The sequence below is a fragment of the Amaranthus tricolor genome, chromosome 4 (genome assembly GCF_026212465.1).
Source record: "Amaranthus tricolor cultivar Red isolate AtriRed21 chromosome 4, ASM2621246v1, whole genome shotgun sequence".
NCBI classification, from domain to species: domain Eukaryota; kingdom Viridiplantae; phylum Streptophyta; class Magnoliopsida; order Caryophyllales; family Amaranthaceae; genus Amaranthus; species Amaranthus tricolor.
In genome coordinates, this window is record NC_080050.1 from 24695200 (window position 1) to 24719316 (window position 24117).

Sequence of the window (24117 nt, forward strand, 5' to 3'; positions counted from 1 at the left end):
ATATATATATATATATATATACATATATATATATATATACATATATATATATATATACATATATATATATATATATACATATATATATATATATATACATATATATATATATATATGTATATATATATATATATATATATATATATATATATATATGTATATATATATATATGTATATATATATATATATATATATATATATATATACATATACATATATATATATATATATACATATATATATATAGATATATATATATATATATATATACATATACATATATATATATATATACATATATATATATATATATATATATACATATATATATATATATACATATATATATATATATACATATATATATATATATATACATATATATATATATATACATATATATATATATATATATATATATATATATATACATACATATATATATATATATACATATATATGTATACATATATATGTATACATATATATATATATACATATATATATATATATATATATGTATATGTATATATATTTTAATAGGATATTTTCCTAATGTTTGCTAATATGACCATCACATTTTGCTAAAGCATGTAAGATGAGAGATAGAAGAGAGGGACAAAAGAGATTAGGAGAGATATCTAGAGAATCCAAATTCCAAGTTGGCTAAGATAAGTAGATATTTAAGCCCCACCAATTGCATTTGATAGGAACTCAAACACTCTCTCTCTCTTTCCAACTTAAGTCATGTGGAGCAGCACACTGCCACGAGTGAAACACACATTGCCATGTGGCATTATATGGCAGGCCAACTGAGATCGCGTCTAATACCGTCCTCTTATCCAACATTTTCTCATACTGAAAATCCCCACTAATTTTCTTACCAATTTTTCTTACATTTTCATTTCCCCCTTTGTTTTTTTGGGGGTTTGTTGGAAAAAAAAAAAAACCGCCATGAATGCTGTTGCTGCTGCTGCTGCTTCTGCTTCTGCTCTTTCACTTCCTATCTTTCTTAGTCGTCCTTCTAAATTTAATCCCAGAAAGGTATGTCGTTTATTTTTTTTGGAAATTATGAACTTTTTGATCAGTAATTGATTTATTAACTTGTGGGGTTTTTCTTTTGTGGTGTAAATGTTAAGAAAGATATGATCTTTGGCTTTTATTTGATGATTTTTTTTGGGTTATCAATTTTTGTTATGATTCTATGCCTAAGGAGTTGTTGCTTATTTGGTTACATAGTGATTTTGTCCTGGACTGAATGGCTGGAAGTTGAGGTACTTGGGTAGATCATTCCTTATTAGGATGATTCTTTGTTTGGTTAAACGTGATGGTTGTTTTGAGGACATCCACGTTGTTTGAATGATTTATCCCACGTCGATGAATAAAAGACGGTATGCTCCCTTTATAAGTCACCGGAGTCTTTCCTCCCATTGCCATATGGTTTTGGGATGGTAAGTGCGTGAATAAAAGATGGTTTGCACAATACCCAAGTTCTTATAGAATTGTTTAGTTTATGAATGTGGTTAAAATGGTAAGGGAATGATTACCCTTTTATATGTGAGTATATCAGTATATGGGTCTTCTACTCTGGTTGATTTTTGTAATTGTGCTCCATGTGATGAGTTGATGATGAGTATTGGTAACCTTTTTTTCCTGACTATGTGGGTGAAGATTTGACTATTTGGATGTGTATTCAACTGGTTAATCTTAGTAATGTAAGATTACAAATCATATTGTATAATTAGTTGTTGTGGGATTAGAATTTGGGGGCTTAGCAACGCTGTTGTCGTTGCATTAGGATGAGCTTTTGTGAGAAGAGGTCTTATCTTGTAAATGGATTGAAATTTGAGATTTTGTATCGTGTTATATGTTATGTATTGTGTCTTGTGCTCTAGTGATTATGCTAACTTATCAATGTTCTTTAAAGTATTCATTACCTATTTGTTATCGCAAGAATAAAATTGCGTACACTCGATCTCCCAAACCCTGCGTAGGTAAGAGTCACTATTGGATTTTGTAAGATATTATTTGACAAACCAAGAAGTGGTGGGTGTAACATTATTCGCCAACTAATTCGCTTTTTGAATTTACGATTTGCCAAAATGACCCAAAAGCTGACCAAAACCGACCATAATTTGTTTTTTGTGAGTTGTGATTCTTGAGGAGATAGTGAATCATGTGACACTAGGTGAGATATAAAAAGGCACCAAATATAATCCTTTTTGGTCCAATGCATTCTGTAAACATTGAAACCAAATTAGAACTATAATGGTCATTTTAATAATATTTTAATTCGATTTATGGATCCTTAGACAGTAGTAATGGTCTTCCTATTCTTTGATTGACTTGGGGACATGGTAAATTGTCTATGTTGGACCTCCTTCAAAATCCATGCTAGATTTTGTTATTGTATTTTCGCTCTTTCATTACATTGGATAATTTCTAGTCACTTCTATAATCAAGGTAGAGTGCAAATCAAAATTTTGAATTTTTGTATTTTCTAACAGCTTGCTTAATTAATCCAGGTAAAAGGAAGCATTGGCGTGTTTGCTGTTTTTGGAGAGGATGGAGGATCAATAGACAAGAAGAGCTCATGGGGGCCACTTTTTGATGTGGAGGATCCAAGACCTCGAGCCCCACTGTATAAAGGAAAGTTTTTGGATGTGAATCAAGCGTTGGAAGTCGCAAGATTTGATATTCAATACTTGGATTGGCGAGCTCGACAGGATGTGCTTACGATAATGCTCCTCCATGAAAAGGTATGTGATTTTCTGGCAGGTTGTTCTATTTAGAATAGTGTAACATGATTCGTTAGCTAATTCGCTTCTTGAATTCGTGATTCACTCAAGTTTGCCTAACAATAACCCAAAATCAACCTTAATTCACTTCTTTCAATTTGCGATTCACGAGGAGATTAGCAAATCATGTGACACTTATTCAGAAGTATGTAACAATTATATGATTAAGCTTGTAGAAAAGTGTAACTTTCAACATAAAAATTTCATTGCTAAGTTCCAACTGTAAGGTAGTAGCAAGGAAGAAAGCTAATAATAGTTGTGGTAAAGTGTCTTTCCAGTTTCTTGCTGTGGTGCGTAGCTATATACCCATGCAACCGGTACAATGAGAAAGAGACCAAATCGAACATAACAGACAAGGAATTTAAATAATTTGTTTGATCCACCAGTTTTGCTTTACAATATAAGTTCATATTCTTAAACATAATAGACGAAGAAGAACATGGGAAGAGTTACATTTGTCATTAGATGTTTAGATTTCTATTGTCTCATATTAGTTTATGCTTTTTACACGTCTTCTCCTTACCTCCTGCAATTTTTCCATATGTGAGTATATAGTTACGTTTTAGTTGATTGGTACTCACTTATTTCCTTGAAGATTAATTATGAGTCTGTATTTCTCACTTTCAGACGCTTTTGAATTTAGGTTGTGGAGGTACTAAACCCACTTGCCCGTGAATATAAGTCCATTGGAACATTGAGAAAGGAGCTAGCAGGGTTGCAAGATGAGCTTTCACAAGCTCATAAGCAGGTAAAGAGTGTTTAGTTGACGAAATTATGCCCAAGCCCGTCATAGTCATTTGCTCCTATTTTTTTTTAGAATCTCAGCAACCTGGACCGTTTTCTGAAGAGGATGAAAATTCGGTGTCTGATTAAAGCAATTTATTTTTTCCATATTTGTGTCGATAACAACAGGTTCATATTTCTGAAGCACGGGTTTCAGCTGCTTTAGATAAATTAGCTTACATGGAGGAACTTGTTAATGATAGATTGTTACAAGACAGAGCCACAACTGTAACCGACCAACCGCCTGCTACAGCAAGTACCTCCACACAACCCTCGGAACCTGTTAAAAAGAATTTGCCTCGTAAAAGATTAGATGTATCGGGTCCTGTCAAATCTTATCATCCCAAATTGAAGAATTTCTGGTACCCTGTTGCTTTTTCTGGAGACTTGAAGGAAGACACTATGGTAAGTTATTGAAACCATAAAGCATAATCTTTTCTCTCTTTTTCTAATGCACGTGGACATATGCTGAATTACTTGGATTTTCTCTTTTGTAGGTCCCAATAGAATGCTTTGAAGAGCCCTGGGTTCTTTTCCGTGGGAAAGATGGCAAACCAGGGTGTGTTAGAAACACCTGTGCTCATAGAGCATGCCCTCTTGATCTAGGATCTGTCCATGAAGGTCGTATCCAATGCCCTTATCATGGTAAGATAATGACATTATTACATGTACTTGGATGAAGCATCTTATTGCTCGTTACTAGCTTGGGATCAATAAAAATAAGTTATATTGTAGAAGTTGTATTAGTTACCAACATGCATTATTATAAGTTGGCCGAGTTAGGCATTTTACCAACTTGCGATCAATAAAAATGAGTACAGATAAGTTTTTGTTCGTGAAAATTACTTTTGAACAAGAAAAATTTTGGCAACTACTTTTGGTAATAAACTAGGACAACTACGCCTTTATCCCAGTGTCATATGATTCGATGGTTTTACCCACAAATCATGATCCGGTTCGATCGGCCCGAATCGGGGTTCGTTCGCCGATTGAATCGCCTTGATGCCCTATTCAAATCGTCAACGACAATGCTTTCTCAAGCTTTAAAATTTGACACCAAGAAAAGAAAAAAAAAGAACTGAATAAATTGAAGAGAAGAACAGAAAAGGACAGAAAACAAAGACGCATTGAGAAAACAACTTATTGGCTATGAAGGATTTGATTTTTCTTGACGTTCACTCTAGCCGCCATGTCTAGGGTTTACATTTGTTTTTTTTATCTTCTTTCCTTCAATGTTATTTGGTTAGTGGGCTAGACTCATTTTAACTTTTCTTTTTCTATTATTTAATGTCATATTATTTTTTTTTACAATCACATTATTTTATTTATAATACAATACAATTAAATTAAATTAATGTCATGACTACTTATATGTATTACAATTAAATTAAACAATACCTAAAAATCAAACCAAACAACCTAAGCGAACGAACAAAAATATGTCAACTAGCTAATCGCGAATCCGAATCCCTACAACGATTCAAACAGAATCACCAATCATGTGACATTGCTTCATCCCAAAAGATTGGGGTTTGCTACATGAACCAGTATATCCACGTGAACCAATAAACTAGTGAATCGGAGAATTTGATTTTGATCATATTTTAATAAGTCAATCAACTTTGATCGGCAATCACTTTAGTCTATTTAAAATCCATTAAAATACCCTTGAGTTACAAAATGGCACATGAAAAAGATAATGTATATTACGTTGACGTTATATGCTGATAATTAGAGTGCAATGGTGGGTGTATTTCAGGATGGGAATACACAACAGATGGAAAATGTGTGAAAATGCCATCGACGAAGTTAGTGGATGTCAGAATAAAGTCATTGCCCTGCTTTGAGCAGGAAGGAATGATTTGGATTTGGCCTGGCACTGACCCTCCGACTGCCACGCTTCCTTCACTTCTACCGCCTCAAGGGTTTGTAATTCATGCAGAGGTAAACTTTTTTACACAAGTAGTGTAGAAAACCATAACTAAATCTATATGTGCCATCTTTAATCTCTTGTAATACTTGCAGATAGTCATGGAACTTCCAGTTGAACATGGGCTACTTATGGATAATCTTCTAGACCTTGCACATGCTCCTTTCACTCATACTTCCACATTTGCCAAAGGATGGAGTGTTCCAAGGTTTGCATTTCCTGTTGACAAAATCTAGATTTGATCCTACATTTTGAACTGTTGAGAACTATGTTACTCGAACTCTTCATTTTGCTTCACTTGCTCGTGTCCGATCCTTAATACTCGGACATTGGTATGGCACTTTGACACTTCAATTTAGGCGTAAAATTGAATATTTAGACGTATCCGATGCTTGGACACGTACCAGCATACAACATCAATACCAGAGTCCAAATAACATAGGTTGAGAAGTGATTGAGCATACAATTATAACAATCAAGGTTAATTTTCGAAACCAATTCTAAATATGATGCACCCAGATCAGATACCGACTTCTGAAAAGAGTGTGGACATTTCGAATTTGGCCAAAATAAGAAGGTGGATTGTAGCACGATTCTATATGTAGACAACAAGCCATGTCTCGGTTGTGCCTTTGAACACTCATAATTATGTTGTCCCCCATAGTTTTCAGTATCTTCTTTGTCACACCCACGGATCCTGGGTATCAAGCGTCTCATTGCTTGGTATTCTTGAACAGTTGAATTGTACGAATTGTTAGAAAACATGTTTGATATCGCCTCTTTGTAAAACCTTTCACTGATAATTTAGGGCATTAGGGGTGATGGGTGCATATTATATAGTTCAATATTAGGGCCTTCCGGTTATTTTGGGTTGCTTTAAAGGTTTAAAAGCTTTGTGGAGGCACTTTAAAATATAGGGAGTAGTTTGATATATTGCGAGGTGTACAAAATAACCTTGAATCTACTTTAAACCGACCTTATAAACACAATGTGGCTCATAATTTGGCTTCACCATGATGCAACCTTTGTCAATACATGATCTGGCGTTGAATCCCCCGAAGTTTTCCAATTAGAACCTAAAAATAGACCCAAATAGACACCCATGTGTACCCACCTCATACTTTAATCATTGGAATTTCCTTGTGTTGCAGTTTAGTGAAATTCTTGACGCCAGCGTCTGGACTTCAGGGATACTGGGACCCTTATCCCATAGATATGGAGTTCAGACCACCTTGTATGGTGCTTTCTACAATCGGGATTTCTAAGCCGGGAAAATTGGAAGGACAGAGTACCAAACAATGTGAAACACATCTTCACCAGCTTCATGTTTGTTTGCCCGCATCAAAACAGAAAACAAGATTACTTTATAGAATGTCACTAGATTTCGCTCCAATATTGAAGCATGTTCCCTTCATGCAACATTTGTGGAGGCACTTTGCGGAAAAGGTACTCTTTATAAGGTTTTGTTTCTTTTAAAACTGACTGCCAGCTTTACACGCTTTTTTGAGTTTCCTGTTTTTGTTGTACGTGTAAATTTTAAGAGATTTGATTAGAAGTGTGCAAAATGGCTCACTACATCACGTGCACTTAGTGAAGCCGCACAAGATGTTTGCAAACAAGGGTCAATTAGAAACAACTTCTTTGTTATTACACGGGTAAGGTTGCGTATATTTGACCCTTCCGCACATCGCTTAGGCAGGAGCGACTTCATGGAATTGCGGTAATAAATTGTTGTAATTAGAGGTGTGAAAAACAGATGTGATCGAACTTGACAATTTTCAACCCGAACCTGAAACTTGATTCGTATTCACACCTCTACGTTTGATACAACTAGTGAATTTGAATTATCTATCCTGTTACATGGATGCGAAGTTTGACCACATTTCCCTAGTCCTCCCTGTGAAGGGAGTACGGGTATGAATTGTTCTTAACCTTTCCTTACCCAGATCCTGCCTTCGAGCGGGATATTGGGTATGATGATGATGATTTTATCTGTGAATTAAACGTCAATCGAAAAATTTTTTGTTTGTTTATATGAAAGGTGTTGAAATACATGAAAGCGCTATAGCTTAAGATATTATTACTCTATTTAGGTACTAAACGAAGATCTAAGGCTTGTGATTGGACAACAAGAACGCATGCTCAATGGAGAAAACATCTGGAACTGGCCTGTGCCCTACGACAAACTTGGAGTCAGATATAGGCAATGGAGAGATGCAGTTGAACGAGGAGAGAAACGACTTCCCTTTACGGAGTAAACTACATGTGAGAACACTTCAACGTAACAAACTGACAAATTGACTTCACTCTTCTGTTGGTGAAACGCTGGCCCTTTTTCAGTCATGGGAAACACATACTTGCTAGTTTTAAGGTTTTTTCGTGGAGCACGTAATGAAGTTTGTCCGAGTCTTGGAAAAGCGAAAATTGTGGATGATGTGAGGCAAAGTCAATAGCATGCATAAGTAATTTAGTATGTATGCTTCTATTTGTTTTGTCAGGTGTACAGTTCAATGCTAAATTCAATAATCCATCTTTTTCACCTTTTTTTCACTTCCCATTTGGGAGGCTAATATGGAAGAAAATTATATGGTAAGTTATTGTAATTTTTAGCCATTAGGATAGATGATTGTACATTAAGCATGTCCTATTTATGGTTTTTGATATGTATCTATTGTGAAGTAATATTCAGGATGAGAACAGCTATTATACATCAATTTTGAATTCCAAGAGCAACCCTAATGAATGAAGCTTGTCATCTTCCAATCAAAACTCGTACTTTTATTTATTTTAATGTTTTGCCAGTTTATCTGAAAAAATGTGAAAGCTTTTTGGTCAAACTGGATGGACAGCAGACATATTTGGTTTTGTAGCCTATCCCAAATACCGAAAGAAAAGTATAATTTCACTTATCATAAACAACTTCGAATCAGCCAGCAATGGGGTCGGGACGATATTATGTTTTAGCATTAGAACACTTGTCATTGAGTTGAGATGGTGAAATTATCATTAGAGAAGGAAAAGAAAGAATATTAAAAAAGAAAGTACGACATTAAGCTCCTTTAATACTTTTGCGTCTCACAGTGAAACTGTCTCTAATAATGTTTGTAAAATTGAACTTGCCTTAGCCACCTCTATTGTTTCCACCAAATAATTGGTATGTCATTCTCCTACCTTACATGAGCCTAAAGATTAAATCACACAATGACTGATATCTGCATTTACCATTGATCTCTATAGACTCTGTCACAAACATTACACTGAGTTATACAACATAATTTTATGCAGTTTTACAGGAATACAGGCTACACGCTGTATCGATTTTCAATCCATAAACAACCGAGAGAAACCCGTCAATATTTACAAGTTTACATATGACAAGCATCATCGCGGGCAGTCATGTTGGTTTCCATACTGTTAGAACTTCATGAAACATCTCTGTTAGTAATTCCCGATCAGCTGTCTGGAAGAAGTTGCTTACTTCATCCTCAATATCATATATCTTTCCGAAATCAAACAAATATGTCAAGCACCCTTTCTTTAGTTTATGAAGCGAATATAGCCATGCCTCCTGCAACCTCTCTAGCACATTTCCCGTGTTAATGTCCTCCAACAGACTTTCTTCACAAGCCGCTTTGAGATCAATCATATTATATTTGTTTGCGGCTGCCAGAAGTGCAAGCCTGTGCTTCCAGAAGTCCTCGGGTTTTATGCTTCCGTATATGTAGCGGAGCAGCGCCATGCAAGATTCCAATGACATGTCATCTATCTCGATGTTCGAAGATTCTTTTTCTTTTAGATCGTGTAGGAACATGCTTTGGAATACAGGAGAACACGCTACAAGAACTGCTTTGTGCGCCTTTAGGGATCCATCGGCTGTGGTAATAGTGACATCGGTATGGATGCCATCGTCAAGCATATGAGACAGCGTTTGGAGGGCACTTTGAGTGGCTAAAGATTGCATATTTGCTTGAGCTGGCCATATTGAGATCGCTTGACCCCCCTGTGAAGTGATAAAAGGGTTGGTACCAAACATTCTTTAAACAGAAAACTCAATAACATAAAATTAGACCATGCTCAACAGTTGAAAATTGTTGGGAACTATGTTGCTCTGACTTGAAGGAGCGGATTCAAGGTCAGTCAATGATGTCAACAAACAACATTCACTAATATATAAAATCATATACCTAGAAGTACTAGTACATGTGCTGGTTAAGTTTGTAGAAGCTTTGCAACGTGAATTCATCAACTCGGGTTCAAATCTCAAGAAAATTTTTTAAAATATTATCGACATCATTTGATGTTGCTGCAATCCTCATTTTGGCTACTGTCCAAGTTTGGTATGTGTCCAAGTATAAGACTTTCACAATATGGCATAAATAATGAAGTGTCCAAGAGCCACACTCAAGATACAACATGGGTTCTTTAAGCGAAACAGAAAGTGATTACCGATGGATGCAATAGTCTCTTCCATTTAGAGTATTCAAAGACTATAAAATACAAACTGAGACAAACAATATACATGAAGAAATTCTGATTGCAATGGCTTTGGAAAATAAATTCCAGATTATCATAATTTCATTTCATTTATGGATATTTAGTTTAAACTGACATGTCAAACATATAACAAAACCAAATCTAATTAAAAAGAGTCGAAAATTTCATTAATATCCATTGTTTCGAAGGATGGTTAGATTTCAAAGAAAATTTATTAACAGCAATCAAACACACTGTGCATTCATCACTAAAAGATGATAAACTTAGGACTTACGTTAAGTGGGCAGGTCTTCAAGTCCAGAAACTCCACATCAATGACGAAGCGACCGTAAAACGTAGTGTCGACTGGCCAGACAAAATCATCGCTGTTACGAAGCAGTCGCTCATGAACTGCAAAAGAGCAAAGTACATTATTTGATCTCATTTATTTATTGTGGAGCTCCCAAAATATAAATTTACACAATCCCCCGAAAACAAGACCCTTCCCTTATTGGAGTCTAAATATGAAACTAGAAGTTCCTTATCAAAGCTATTGACCACCAATATCACCACATATTCAGCTAGCAGGATTGCCGAAAAGTTCTAAAAGGAAAACACAAGATACTCTTCAGCCACTACATGTATCAGCGATAAGCATTTATATGTCTTAGCCACAGGTGACAAGTGAGTAGTTATGGCTAAAGGGTGAACCACGAAGGCGATAAGCCATGAGAAAACGGCAGTCAGAAATGGCTAACACTTAATCTAAGTCAAAGTATCAGTTAGTCATAACCACCGTTTACACATAGTTCAGTTAATAATAGTTGCACTAGTACAACATAGTCTTATGTTGATATAGTAAAGTTGCATCCGGCATTCAGTCCTAGAAGCGGCTAGTAAGGACCTATACAAGACTGTTCTTTCATAAAATTGACTATGAATACACTACAATTGAAGTATTCATAACAGTAGCCTTATCTTGGACCAATAAATTGCAATAATTAGCAAGTATCTCAAACCTATAAAAAGAAAGAAAATTGAATTACTAAAAAAAAGCTTCCGAAGATGCATAAAGCATGTATGATCCTCAAAAACAACAACAGATGACCAGCATACGCAAAAAGGCACAGGTCAGATAAATTCAACGACAATAGAATTCTGCAATTTTCTCTTCTATAATTAAGCCAGATGTTTCGGAAAAGATTAGAGAAGTGAGATAAGCAATATCAATATCTCTGACATGATTAAACAAATCAAGATTTTTATAAATGGATCACCGACTTAAATAATTGCATCTGTAAAAAAAAATTGACGGTCAAATCTCTTACGAATGTAAGACATCCAAGCACAATCAACATTCAACAAGCATCATTTAAAAGAAATCTTGGTGAATTTAACCAGATTTAATTATTACATCCCTACATGAATATCATCGCATAAAGAAACAAAAAAACAGCAATTGACATACTTCTATATAATAGGCTTAGCCTTTAGCTACACAAGACTACAATGAGAAGAAAAACACTTCATATAACAGCATGGAAACATCAGATGGACTTCAAAGGGATACAAATCTCAGGAAACCTGTTAATGAAACGAAATGGTCGAAAAGCCTGTAATGAATGGAAATTGGAAAATAGCATAATGCTGACTCAACAAAGGAGTAATAGTTTATTAGCAAATCTATTAGAAAAGGTATTTCTAGAAGGGAATCCAATATCAGGTTGTTAGGCCATTATGACTATAAATACCTATGAAGTAATAATGTTTGGGGCTGATGAATGAAATGAACTAGAATTCTTCTTTTGGAGCCTTGCAAATTTCTTTCGTAGATTTCTTTCTTTCTTCCCCTTAATTATTTCTGATTTTGTGCCTTAATCTTCTATTTTGCGCAACTATCTATTACAAAGCCACACACATAATAAGAAACGAAAGTTTAAGAAACAAAAATGATAATTTCTTCTAATTGTTTCTCTCATTTAGATTTTCCCCCTGTAGCTTCTTCACATATGGAAACCTAAACTGTTTCAAGTTAACAAGGCGACTAATAACTAAGCTACGAGCCTCAGATGAATGTGAAGAATCATAGTATGACATGCCTTCACATTTGTAAATAAGCTGCAAGAGCTGCTTCTAAATACACGATGAGCATTAAACTAAGTACAATTACTAACAAAAGAATTATCATCATCTAAATTTGCCTAAATCATCCATTGCTCTTAGCCTAGAGATAGAGAGTAAGAAAAAAATAATACTCTCTTTGTCCCTCGGAATTTGCACCATATGACTCAAAAAGCTCTCACATTTTTGTAAGTCATATGGTGTTTTCTCATAGGGACAGGAGGCGTATATTTCTATAAAGGCGATAGTTGAAAGATAAAATACTTAAACCAATCTCTGAATTCAATCAGTCTAGCGCACATGCACCCATACACATTCGTTATCTCCATTAGCTTATGTCTCAAAATCTACAAACTTAATTAAAGAAAATCACTAACAGGCTCATAACCGTTAAACATACAATGAAAACTTGCAAACTCTTGACATATCATTTTCAATATCATAATTTAATGATATCAAGATAAATGATCAAACATATCAACAACATTCTATTACCCAAATGTCATTAAGTGGCTCCCATCTAAGTGGAGTTTAAGGGATTGGATGTATGCAACCTTACCCTTATTAGTGATAACAAAGATGTTTCCGATTTGGTAAAAAACATTGTTTTTTTGGGGATTGGACGTATACAACCACAACTAAATTGGATAGCCGTCAAGTTGAATGATTTCAGTTAACTTCAATATCCTCATAACTTGGAGTACTTAAAACCCACCTCAGAGTATGAGTGGTCTAGTGCACATAAACACCATTTGAACCCAATAGCCAATCAGCTTTTATGTCTCATAATCTACAAACTTAACTAAACAAAAACATATAATACTCTCCTTGCAATCAAACCTACTGTGAAAACTTGCAAATTGCAAAGCCTTTATCTTTCTTAATATCAAAACTTAATCCTGTCAGAATGTATGATCAGACATATGAACAGAGAAATTTCATTTCATGATCCAACAGTAAACAAACCAGGAAACAAACAAAAGCCCACCAACTAAAAGATGTTTTTTTGGATCACAGTAACAGTTAATCCTTAAAACACCCAGAAAAATTACAGCCTTCAAACAACTGATTACAGTTGATCATCATCAAAAGTAGATAATTTTAAAAACCCAGCAAAAAAAGAGAGAAATTAGAGGAAGGACAGTTGAAATTCACATACCGGGAGAAATATAAGGTCTTCGACTGATACCCAGATTAGAGACTCTTAGAATAAAACGAGCAAGTGGTGGCTGATCTTTTGATTGTCTTGATGGTTCTGGGAATAATCTTACATTCAAATACCGATTCTTTTCAATAGCTATATGCCTGTAATTCCGATTGTAATTGTAACAAATGTAATCAATATGAGGAAATTGTGGGTTAAACCCAGAATCAAAAAAGAAAGTAAGGATTAGAAAACAAACCAATTCCAAAGACCAAGTTTAAAGGAATCGGATTTCTTGTAAGAACAAGGACCAAAATTGTCAATTTTCCACTGAGCAAGTCTTGAGATTGTCTCAACTTTGGTATCCCCCATTTTCTCTCTAACTGACTGTTGTAGTGCTGAAGAGAGACCCAGAGCACTTTCATACATCTTTTATTGAAATTTATATACTCTAGTATAACTAGAAGGGAAATACTCCTATCCAATATCCAATTAAAGATGAACACCTTGACATTTTTTTTGTTTTGAGAAAAAGAACTTTTACTCATTTAATACAAGGGATCGTTATGATGATTCAACAAAAAAATAATGAGTATCATTATTAGATTTTTTTTCTTTATTTCATTCGTATCTCTTTGTTTTTTCGGTCTTTAGTAAGTTTTAAACATATGCAATGTCAAGTCCAGTCCATTAAAGATTAATGCCTATTTATCGTATTCTTTATGCCTACTTAATTGTTCTTAATGCTTACTTACTGTATCCTTAATACCTACTTTCAATATCTTAAATGTCTGCTTACATCATTTTTAATGCCTACTTACAATATTTTAAAAAATATATAATAGGCCGGTCCATTTAGAGTTCGTCTCTCAAAGAGATCGTCTCTCACAAGAATTTGTGAACTTTTTATACCTTTACTAGAAACACACTCTAATACAAAGAAGAAAACTCTTTTGGCACTCAACCCTAGTTGCTTTCTATTTATCAGCCTTCCACGTACATTCCAATCTGATTTAGGGTTCTTATAGAGACCCTAAACTAGTTAAAATAGCCTAATCCCAAACGGCTTAAGATTTGTCCACCAAGCAAGCTTATAACAAAACTCGTGTTTTGCCCGCCGCTCAGATGATCTCCATGCCCTCTCGAACGAGTGTTTGCTGCAGACCATGCATTCATTGGCTTCTTCGTAAGATATGCCTCGTCCAAGGCACCTTCCTTCCCCAACCAATCTCTTCCTTGTCTTGTTTAAGGCACCTCTTGCCTTCTTTAATGCACCCTACATGCACCATATTGATCACACCATGTAGTCATCCGAATATCAATCCTTCATACTTCCTTGCACATCTAATGTAAATTCATCTTTCAATGTGAAAGCCATAGAGTAGGCTATAAGATGATCAAAATCGTCCCCCGAGCTAAAAGAATTGACACTTGAACTAAGAGTTTAAAATAAAATTAAATTATGAGTTTTTTAGTCTTACATTCTACATTGAAAGTAGTGTTAAATTTTGTACTATTATCATTTTGATGATATTGATTACAATAAATTAGGACTAGATCTAGTGATTATTGTTGAAGTTTAAGTTAATTGAAATGTATTGCCATCACCTTTCTGAAACATAGAGTTGAAATTTCCCAAAAATTAATATTGAAAAATGTAGATTTTAAAATGTCTAAATATAAATGTAGTTTTACGTAAGATATTCAAAAATATAATCTTAATTTGAGGCGTTCATTCGGGTTATTGGATCGATTCAGATTAGGTATTTTGGGTGGATTTAATATCGAGTCTTATGTTCATATTCATTTTTATATAATTCTAAGTTCATTTTGAAATCAGATCAAGTCAAATTCGATTACAAGGTCCGAAAAATATCAAATCGTCAGGCCTATTTTTACACCTCTAATCTTAATCAAACAAAAGGCAAAAACTTGCGAGAGAGCACTTCAATATGAGGCGTTACAATTAGGTCAGCCTAAAAGCCAAAAATGATATAATACTGGCCTAAAAACCAAAAAAAAAAATTAAAATTTAATGTTGACCTTAAAAACATCAAATCTAACATTAAAGTGAATAATTGATCAATTTCAATTAAAAGTAAATCTTAAATAAATCAATTAATTTCAATTTTAACCTAAAAGTGATGAATTTGACGGTAAAGTGATCAATTTCTACTTACAAATTTATAACCTTAAATAGATTAATTATTTTAAAGTCTTTAATTTTGAAGTTAAATAATCAATTAAAATCTAAAATTAATCAATTTCATGTAAAGTGATCAATTAAATAATCAATTATAACTTTTAGAAGAAATCAAAAAAAATTTTTAATTTTGACCTAAAAGTGATCAAATTTTTACTTACAAGTTTATAACCTTGAATAGATCATTTATTTTAACGTCATTAATTTCGACGTTCAAATGATCAATTCAAAACATAAAATAATCAATTATATATAAAATGATAAATTCAATGCTAAGTTATAACTTATAAAAAAATCAATTTTGATATGTATTAATCTTAAAATGATCAATTCATATTATAAAATATTATAATATAATTAAATCCATTCAACAATTAGTCTTGGATATGAGACGACCGCTTTCAATACCTTCTTGTTAATCAAATTGGTAAACGTACGCAACCCCCATGGTAACAAAACTACCCTTCAGGCTCTTGAATCCTTCCTCCGCCGAGTAATTTATAGGCCATAATCGAAAGTGATAAACCAGTACCAAATACATAAAAATGGCGAATAAAAATGCAGGAACTGAGGAACTCAAAATAGTATGGAATCAAAACAAACAAAGATTCGAGACTGAAGACAAGAAAGCTTATTTGGAGTACCATCTCATCAACAATGGCGATTCCCAAATAATGGATATTCTTCACACCTTTGTCCCTCCTTCCAAAAGAGGACTTGGATTGGCCTCCCACCTCTGTATTGCTGCTTTCACTCATGCCGATTCTCACTCTTTCACTGTCATACCCTCTTGCTCCTATGTCTCTGTAAGTTTTACTTCCTTCGCTTTCTTTTTTCTAGGGTTCTTCGAATTCATACAATTTGGGATTTCAATTTCATGATTTATCATCATCAACATCAATTTAGGCTTAAGCGTTGTTCAATTTAAAGTTTTTAACCGGATAGAATTTAGGAAATGCGTTTAGGCAAAGCCATATGCTATTCAAAAGAAGTTCAACACTGTAGCCAATTATGCTGTTTTCTTCTTCTAATGTGGGACGACTTGACTTATACATGCGACACTTCAACACAACCTAACTAATACTTTGGTGGCTCTAAGTGAAAAATAAATAAATAAATAAATAAATAAATAAAAATTGAAACTGTAATTGGTAGATAGGCTAAATTTTTAGAATGTAATTTTACATATGGTTTAAACTTTTAACCTGTAATTTACAAATAATTCTTTTAAAATTACATTATATAAATCAAATAAAATTTCACTTTGAAAATAACATAACATAAAAATTAATAGTGATTAGTGAATTATGCCAAAAAAAAGCAACGTGAATCATACCCAAAAACAAATTTCACATTTAATCAAAACAGAAGTTTTCATTATATAACCCATGATATTATCATGTATTATAAATATAATATGTTCATTCACAATTCAATATTAACAGATTTTTGATCAAATAATCCTTGTTAGTTTTGTGTACTACAGGTTATATATATATATATATATATATATATATATAATTCATCATCTTTTTTACTTTATTTAGAAGTTTGTAGCTAATGATAAAAATGTGTAGATAATAAAGGGTTTTTTTTGGATAGTGTAGGAAAATATATTTATGTGAACTAGTAAGCTGTAAATTAGAAGGAACAACTATAAATCTTTTTTGAATTTTGGCAGGACACATTTCTTCCAAGAAATCCATCATGGAAGTCTTTAGTGCACAAAGGAGATGCTAAATCTAGCTTGTGAACTTAGTCCAAGAAGCTTCCACACTATATCATCCTGGCCAAGAAGCTTCCACTTCTATCTGAAAGGGATGATATTATTGAATATCATATGATTCACTTAGAAATAAATTGTTTGCTTCTTTTCCTTCATTTCATAGCAGTATGTTTCATTCATCTTCTGTTCAGTTCAGGCATACAATGTTTCTCTTAAATACTTCTATAATACAATAAGAGCATGTATTTGCGTTAAATCATATTTTTCGCCCAAACGAACATAATACAATGTCCATACTTGAACAAAATTAAAATTTCATACATGAACCGAACAGAATTTAGAACCGACCCTTTTGCATACGTGCATTAGGAGCTATTTACAGATAACTGATGTGAGTCTGGAACTTTATTCTGGAGATAGATTGATAATTTTAGTACAACATGCAGCCTACAACCTGACGTCCACGTATCAGTCAGGCACAAAGAAATCCATCTTCTCCACCGGAAGATTCAGAACCGAAGTTTCCACCTAATTCACAATCAACAAGTCACAATCTCACCAACCAAAAAACATTGAATGGTATATGATTTGAAAAAGGATGATGATTCATGATTCATAAGCATCCGATTGATTTTATGAAGATGATTGAAAGTGGCTTTTCAACCGAAAGAATAATGCCTGTGAATTATTTTGCGCAGTGTTAACATAATGCACTAGTTAATTCGCTGTTTCAATTTGCGATTCGCTCAAAATGATTCAAAAATAGCCCAAAATCAACCATAATTCGCTTTTTGTGATTCGCGATTCATGAGAAGATTAGCCAATTACGTGACATTGGTTTTACGCTTTTCAGATAACAGTGTTGCCCTCAAAGAATTTGAACTCTTAATGCAAGCAGAATAATAGGTGGGAAGTTCCATTATCTTGAGCTGTTGTTTACCAGCATAACTAATCTGGAGTTGAATCGATCCTAAAATCTAATAACGAAAAAGAACAAGCGTACCTCTTCAAAAGGAACAAAGATGAAAGGAGTCAAGCCCCTCTTGTGCGAGACTGCGGGTACATCAGGATTGTGTGTCTCATCGTCTTGCCATCCTTCAACTACATCAAGCATGTCTTCGCCGCGGTTGGCTTCATTGTCATTAACACCGCTCGTGACAAGTGATAACAGATCCATTCTATTGTTAGCTCCAACTGTTGTCCCTCTCAGCCTGAAAGTAAAAAGTTAAGGATTAGTCCAACGGACGAGCTAATCTGAACATAAATAAATTACAAAACAAAACCCACAACAAGATCAAAATGGAGTAAAACAACTTTTAATCAGATTATCGATCACGACAACTAAACTACCACCAGCTTAACCATTTTGGTCATCTTATGAAAATTGAACACAGAAGCTCCAAGATACGAGTTGATAAGTTTGCATTACGCTTACAAAATCACGCAAATGATGGATCGCTAATGCAGCATTAGCGAGCTATTCTGCGAATTACCTTAATCGAATTCTCAAAACAGTAGGCCTCATGCCTGGGTACAGAAGTGCTGCTTCAACCTGAAAACAAGGAAAGCCCGCCCGAAAGTTTAGCAAGTGAATTAATTTGATGCATGACCACATCGAAGTCACCTCTGATTGGGTGCATTGCTCATGTGCACTGTTGGCCTACAAAAACATCTATACACAAATATTTAATACCTTGTCATCAGACAATGTGTATTGTCCACGGTAAATACACTCCGGTTTAGATGCTCGAAAGTTCATTAGCTTTGCTACATCTTTTAGTTTCTGGGAAGAATTCTGGCAATCAAAAAAGATAAAAAGAAGGATGAATTTAGCAGTCCTGTGATAGACAATAAAAACAGCTACCAGATTCGGTGTACTAAAAGGAACAAGCTGTATCACAAAACCTTGTACAGAAATCTTCCCGAGGGGTAAAACTTTATGTATCGGTAATAACAGACCTGCGCAAGAGAAAAGAGAATTATATAAGAAGCAAGAGGAAGCACTTTCTGCTCTCTTATATCCAGGATCTTATGTCAACAATAGGTTGATTTATCCTTTAGGCATTTAACCTACATCGGCAAACAGCATTCCACTTCATTCCTTTATTCCAATGTCATTAAGTGACTCCCACTTGTTGACGGGATTTGGATGGTTGTACGCAACCTTACCCTTATTAGTGATAACAAAGAGATCTCCATCTAAATAGCTAATTTTGAGTTTCTTTGATCAGAATAGCCCAAATTGAACATCTTAATTTTGACAGTTAAATATACAACTATATTACCTAAATAGCCAAATCCTAAAAATCAGAACCAACTAATTATTGTGGAGTGAAAACCAAATTATTAAACAAAAATCAAAAGAGGGAAAAAAAAAAAAAAGAGCTTCCAGATATGAAATTGACATCTTTGCTCTTCTACAACCATGCACATATGTCTTGTATGTTCCTATATATCAAACATAAATTCATTAAGCATAGAGCAGAATTTTTTTGTGAGAGACAAGTACCAATTGTCTGCGTCCTCATTACTTATGTACTACATAGCCATCATCCCAGAGAACCCAATTCAAATCCAAGTCAAGAATCCATTGTTACATTATCTATTCATCTTCGCTCAACTATGCAAGTTGAAGGGGTGCACCTTGTTTTGCTCTAAAGATTAAAATGTTAAAAAACCCTTACAAGAAAGGCTAGGGGAACAGCTTACCAAATGAACTGGATTTGTAACTTTCCATTCTGCAACTCCAGTATGAATATAAGTATTCCTACTAACGTAAATTCCTGCATCAACAAATAATAAATTGTAATCTCCTCAACATAATATCAGTTACCTGAACTATGAAATGGGCTTATACAAAAATGTTCAAAAGCCTAATTTCTAGCTACATTTATTCATTGTCGTGAGCAGCATGATCAATGTAGATTATGGCATAACACCGAAGAACCTTCTCAAGGAATCCAAATTGTTTATGTAAGTTTTTGAGAAGGTAACAAGTCAAAATGTCAAATAAAACAATCCAAGACATTTCTTTTCTATCAAAAAACGAGACTCAGCAATCTCTGTAGGATAAACCCTGATATGTTGATTAGCAATATAAAAACTTTGTCCATTAAATGTTAGTTCCCTCTCTAACTTGAGCACACCAAGCAGAAGTTTTAAAGGATGGCATATTCTCTCACTAACAAGCGCATATAGCTTGTGTCTTCTTCAAAAAGATATACAAGTAGTGAAAAGTTTGTAATCTATAAGAAAAGGATTTAATTGAAAAGAAAAATATACCGTCCGTTCGCAATCTTGGTCTCAAGAGCCACATCTTTCTCCACGACCCTTCATATTTTGAATGCAAAAGTTTGTAATTGTCTACAGCTCCAAAAAGCTTCAACAATATCACCAATTTCAGATCATGTAAATATGGAATAGACAAATATGAATGGAAAATGGAGAAAATGTGGATACTTAAACCTGCCAAGCTTTCAAGCATGCATTGCGCCAAAATATAGGATTACGAATGGTGTATCTCCATTTGCGACAGACACAAGAAGCTCTTCCCAAATAATAAGGAGACATTCTTGCAAAGATCTGCCGGAAAGAGATCAAAACATTGAATATGGAACGATATGGGCAGGGAAGAATTTGAGAAAAAATTGCATTTCGTAAAATACCAACCCCCTAACCAGAGCAAGTCAACCTTTTCATTGATCGACAACATAGGTACGTACTTTAACAATCACTTTGAGTCTACAGCATGGTCACCTTTTTTCCTAAAGAGGAAGGGCTGGGGTTGGGGTTACGGTTTTGGTTGCCGTTGCGGTTGAGGCTGGGGTTGAAGGGACGGGGAAGGGCGGTAGAAGCTGAAAAGCTATATGAATCATTGAATAACAATGCGAAAACTGATTAAATTGTTCAATCATTATGGATACCTTTTTCTTTCTCGACATATGTAAAAAAATAAATAAATCATATCCATTCCTTATGTACACCTTCAATCCTAATTAATTGTCACTTTATCCTGAATTATAGGATAGAAAGTATATGTTAATTTGAGATTCCAAAGCAACTTATTATATCAATAAACACTAAGAGCCATTTAGCAACACTGAAAACAATAAATACTAGGAGTACTTTATGATTCCTGATGTAAATTTGAAAAAGGAATACAATTTTCTCTAGTGAACAAATTCAAAATATTCAACAAATTTCTTACCCAAAAAAATTTCTAAGACAACACTTAATTTGGAAGTCCAGAATCCAGAGACGAAATGAACTTAACAATCAATATGACATAGTTCGATAAATTTCATTCAAAATAACCACATAGAAACCACACCTAATTTTATACGTATTTCAAAAGTAAAAGGTATCAGTACAGAACAAAACAGGAACAACGGATATTGACAAGTAAAATGTAGCTTAGATACATTACCTCATGAAGCAACTCATCAGGCAGCACGCGATGAATAAGTGCAGGATCATGAGAAGGCTTATTACTAACACTTCCAAATGCTGCCACTGGATTAACCCTCACTCCATAGAGATCTACATCAAAACATTTAACAATTCTGTTGTTATGGGTATGGCTAAATGAGAAGCTACATTAATAGACAGGTATGCAAAGACAACGGCAAAATGAGAATCATACAGAAGAAGTAAATTTGTAAGGGAAGAGAAACGGAAAGTTACCAAGCCATGGCCTTTGAGTTACAAAGAATGCAGTTCTCCAATGGTAAGCAGCCTCTAGTTCCGCCACAACTGTAGAGTTTAAATCTGCATATGTAAAAGGTACAATACATAACCATTATTTGCAATTTCTGATCAAAATTTTGATTGTTCACCATATTGTATACCCGTCTTAGTTTTAAAAGGCGTGAGGTTTTCTAAGGTACTAAGAGTTTCCAAAAACTAGGTGCCAGGTGAACGTGCTAGCTTTAGGATGTGAGGCCTCTCATTACTCAAGGAAAAAAACAAACTAAAAAAGTCCAAAATCGAGATGAAGTAGATAAAAAAAAAAAGAAAACAGAAATAAATAAAAAACAAGAGTTCTTGGGTGCTCGTATCAAATGGCCCCTGCTGAAATTAAGACCAAAAGACGCTCTAATGCGCCTTGAGCCACTCAACTTAGGTGCTATAAAGCATAATGCAAAAATGTGGTTATTGTCACGATCGTGGTAACGATATGACGATGCGATAACATAAGTCATGCGTTTATTGTAGCAAATATCAGCCAAAAACATATCACTCAAAATAGCTCAAAACGCTAACATCTTTTTACAACCTTAAAACGCAGTAAATATGGGTTTTATTTTTCTAAAAGCCTTTACAACACGGATGGTGCAATACGGTCTTATTTTTGCACAATGCTATAAAATGCTCGCTATAAGGAATCACCTTGTCCAGCTTTATCAAGGCGTTTAACCCATTGCTCAACCACGGAGCTTGCCATAGGCATTCTTAGGTAAGCTTTATAAAACTAAGATAAGTGCATAAACAGTTGGAATTTCATAAAATGTGAATGCTACAACAGAGTGGAAGGGTTTCAAAGCTTCAAAGTCAGAGTTTGAGTAGGAAACTCGTCAACATATTCTTGTGATGAATCGATATTTTCGACATTATAATATTAGAAAGTCACACTACAAAAAGGTTTTTAATATTTTCCAAGAGTCCATCAGCAATCAAGAGAGTTGAATTAGGATTTTTTTTGTAGTGTCCTTATTCTAAGCTAGATATAATATTAAAGTTCCAGAATTTAGTTTATCATAAATTAGGGCTTCTGTATTTTTATGGTTAAATATCACTTCATGGAAGCATAATTGCTTGGTGTTGTTTTGTTCGCAAATAAGAATAATCAATTTCCGAATGTTTATCGAGTACCCAATTTTGTGAATATTCCTCTCAATATCAAACCCTCTGAGTGTTCTATTCATTCAAAATTCAATTCTTTTTGTAGAGGGTAATACCTAAAAGAATTATTCAATTAGTTTAGAAGCTTCTGGATGAAGTTATGATAAACTTATTGCCCATCAACAATTCTCACCCACCCAAAAAAAATAAGCTTAATTTTACGGAAGTTGAAGCAAATGTAAATTCTAACAGAAACCATGTTGAGGAAAAATCAAAACTGATCAAATTCAAGGAGAATCAGATAAAAATGGAGCTTCTTTTAATTAATTAAAGAACTAGTAGAAAAACTGAATTGCAATCGACTTAATTATCAAATGAATGGAAGAGAGATATTCAAACCTGAAGCCATGCTTTTCTTTTGGTCCCAACACCTGGGAATTATCTGGAAAAACCAGGAGATGAAAGGAAAATGGAGTAGGAAAGAAACAGAAGAGGAAGAGAGAGGGACAGGAGATATGAATTACGCTATGGAAACCCGAAAATAGCCCTCCATTCCTGACTATGGACGAGAAAGTAATCCATATTGAATTGTAGCTCGATCTATCTCGCATAGATGTGGATTTCTTTTTTGCTAAAATAAAACCTCCAATAAACCAAAAATGTCATAATAACACCCCAAATGTTAAAAATAAAGAGAGTAAAATGAGAAAATAAGTAGAAGAAATAAATTTTTGGAAAAATTAATATTAATAATTTGTTGTGATTGATGGGACAACACATTGAATGCATTGGATTGTGGGTTTTTCTATCCTTTTCAATAGTAACACTTTTGTATCCCTTTATCATCTTGCACTATATATATGTTCAAGTTCCACAGTACTTTGATAGTGAATGGAATAGAAGATAAACTGATATAAGTTTATCTCTTATACTACCTTTTAACACGTTATCAGCACCATTTTTCACTCTCAAAATCCAAGAAGGTAATATATTTTTTTTCAAAACATTATAACATTTTTTTAACCACAATATGGACCAACAATCAAACGACATCAATATTATTATTCAAGGTGTTACTAACACCGTTCTATACTTTA

General features: G+C 34.0%; 4 protein-coding genes across 4 annotated transcripts; 2 read left to right on the top strand and 2 right to left on the bottom strand.

Annotated features, from left to right (window-relative positions):
- The first annotated feature begins 580 nt into the window (after nt 1-580).
- LOC130809823 (chlorophyllide a oxygenase, chloroplastic) lies at nt 581-8281 on the top strand. The gene is made up of 9 exons (XM_057675653.1): nt 581-1045; nt 2527-2760; nt 3443-3547; nt 3712-3987; nt 4080-4227; nt 5342-5526; nt 5608-5720; nt 6664-6958; nt 7606-8281. Exons 1-9 carry the CDS (start codon nt 956-958, stop codon nt 7768-7770), a joined length of 1611 nt encoding a protein of 536 aa, XP_057531636.1. The 5' UTR covers nt 581-955; the 3' UTR covers nt 7771-8281.
- A 272-nt stretch (nt 8282-8553) lies between these two features.
- Nucleotides 8554-13783, bottom strand: LOC130809824 (BTB/POZ domain-containing protein At1g21780). Its single transcript, XM_057675654.1, has 4 exons — nt 13510-13783; nt 13266-13411; nt 10281-10396; nt 8554-9512 (listed from the first exon to the last, which is right to left on the bottom strand). The coding sequence occupies exons 1-4, from the start codon at nt 13677-13679 to the stop codon at nt 8907-8909; spliced, it is 1038 nt and encodes a 345-aa protein (XP_057531637.1). The 5' UTR covers nt 13680-13783; the 3' UTR covers nt 8554-8906.
- A 2053-nt stretch (nt 13784-15836) lies between these two features.
- On the top strand, nt 15837-17275 carry LOC130810576 (acetyltransferase At1g77540-like). The gene is made up of 2 exons (XM_057676683.1): nt 15837-16259; nt 17135-17275. The coding sequence occupies exons 1-2, from the start codon at nt 15999-16001 to the stop codon at nt 17204-17206; spliced, it is 333 nt and encodes a 110-aa protein (XP_057532666.1). The 5' UTR covers nt 15837-15998; the 3' UTR covers nt 17207-17275.
- Nucleotides 17276-17569: 294 nt separating this feature from the next.
- LOC130810575 (F-box protein 7) lies at nt 17570-23680 on the bottom strand. Its single transcript, XM_057676682.1, has 11 exons — nt 23420-23680; nt 21863-21946; nt 21606-21718; nt 20645-20761; nt 20462-20558; nt 19889-19962; nt 19085-19138; nt 18873-18974; nt 18673-18731; nt 18183-18390; nt 17570-17707 (listed from the first exon to the last, which is right to left on the bottom strand). The coding sequence occupies exons 1-11, from the start codon at nt 23427-23429 to the stop codon at nt 17648-17650; spliced, it is 978 nt and encodes a 325-aa protein (XP_057532665.1). The 5' UTR covers nt 23430-23680; the 3' UTR covers nt 17570-17647.
- Nucleotides 23681-24117: the final 437 nt, after the last annotated feature.

Excerpts from the sequence above, each read along its gene's own strand:
- LOC130809824 (XM_057675654.1), bottom strand. The coding sequence starts at position 13,679 with ATGTATGAAAGTGCTCTGGGTCTCTCTTCAGCACTACAACAGTCAGTT. Across the intron at positions 13,412-13,509 it reads AAACTTGGTCTTTGGAATTG|GCATATAGCTATTGAAAAGA; the intron begins GTTTGTTTTCTA and ends TCGGAATTACAG. Across the intron at positions 9,513-10,280 it reads TGAAGACCTGCCCACTTAAC|GGGGGTCAAGCGATCTCAAT; the intron begins GTAAGTCCTAAG and ends ATCACTTCACAG.
- LOC130810575 (XM_057676682.1), bottom strand. Across the intron at positions 21,719-21,862 it reads AACTCAAAGGCCATGGCTTG|ATCTCTATGGAGTGAGGGTT; the intron begins GTAACTTTCCGT and ends GTTTTGATGTAG. Across the intron at positions 20,762-21,605 it reads CTGATGAGTTGCTTCATGAG|ATCTTTGCAAGAATGTCTCC; the intron begins GTAATGTATCTA and ends TCTTTCCGGCAG.
- LOC130810576 (XM_057676683.1), top strand. The coding sequence starts at position 15,999 with ATGGCGAATAAAAATGCAGGAACTGAGGAACTCAAAATAGTATGGAAT. Across the intron at positions 16,260-17,134 it reads CCTCTTGCTCCTATGTCTCT|GACACATTTCTTCCAAGAAA; the intron begins GTAAGTTTTACT and ends GAATTTTGGCAG.
- LOC130809823 (XM_057675653.1), top strand. The coding sequence starts at position 956 with ATGAATGCTGTTGCTGCTGCTGCTGCTTCTGCTTCTGCTCTTTCACTT. Across the intron at positions 3,548-3,711 it reads TTTCACAAGCTCATAAGCAG|GTTCATATTTCTGAAGCACG; the intron begins GTAAAGAGTGTT and ends CGATAACAACAG. Across the intron at positions 5,721-6,663 it reads AAAGGATGGAGTGTTCCAAG|TTTAGTGAAATTCTTGACGC; the intron begins GTTTGCATTTCC and ends CTTGTGTTGCAG.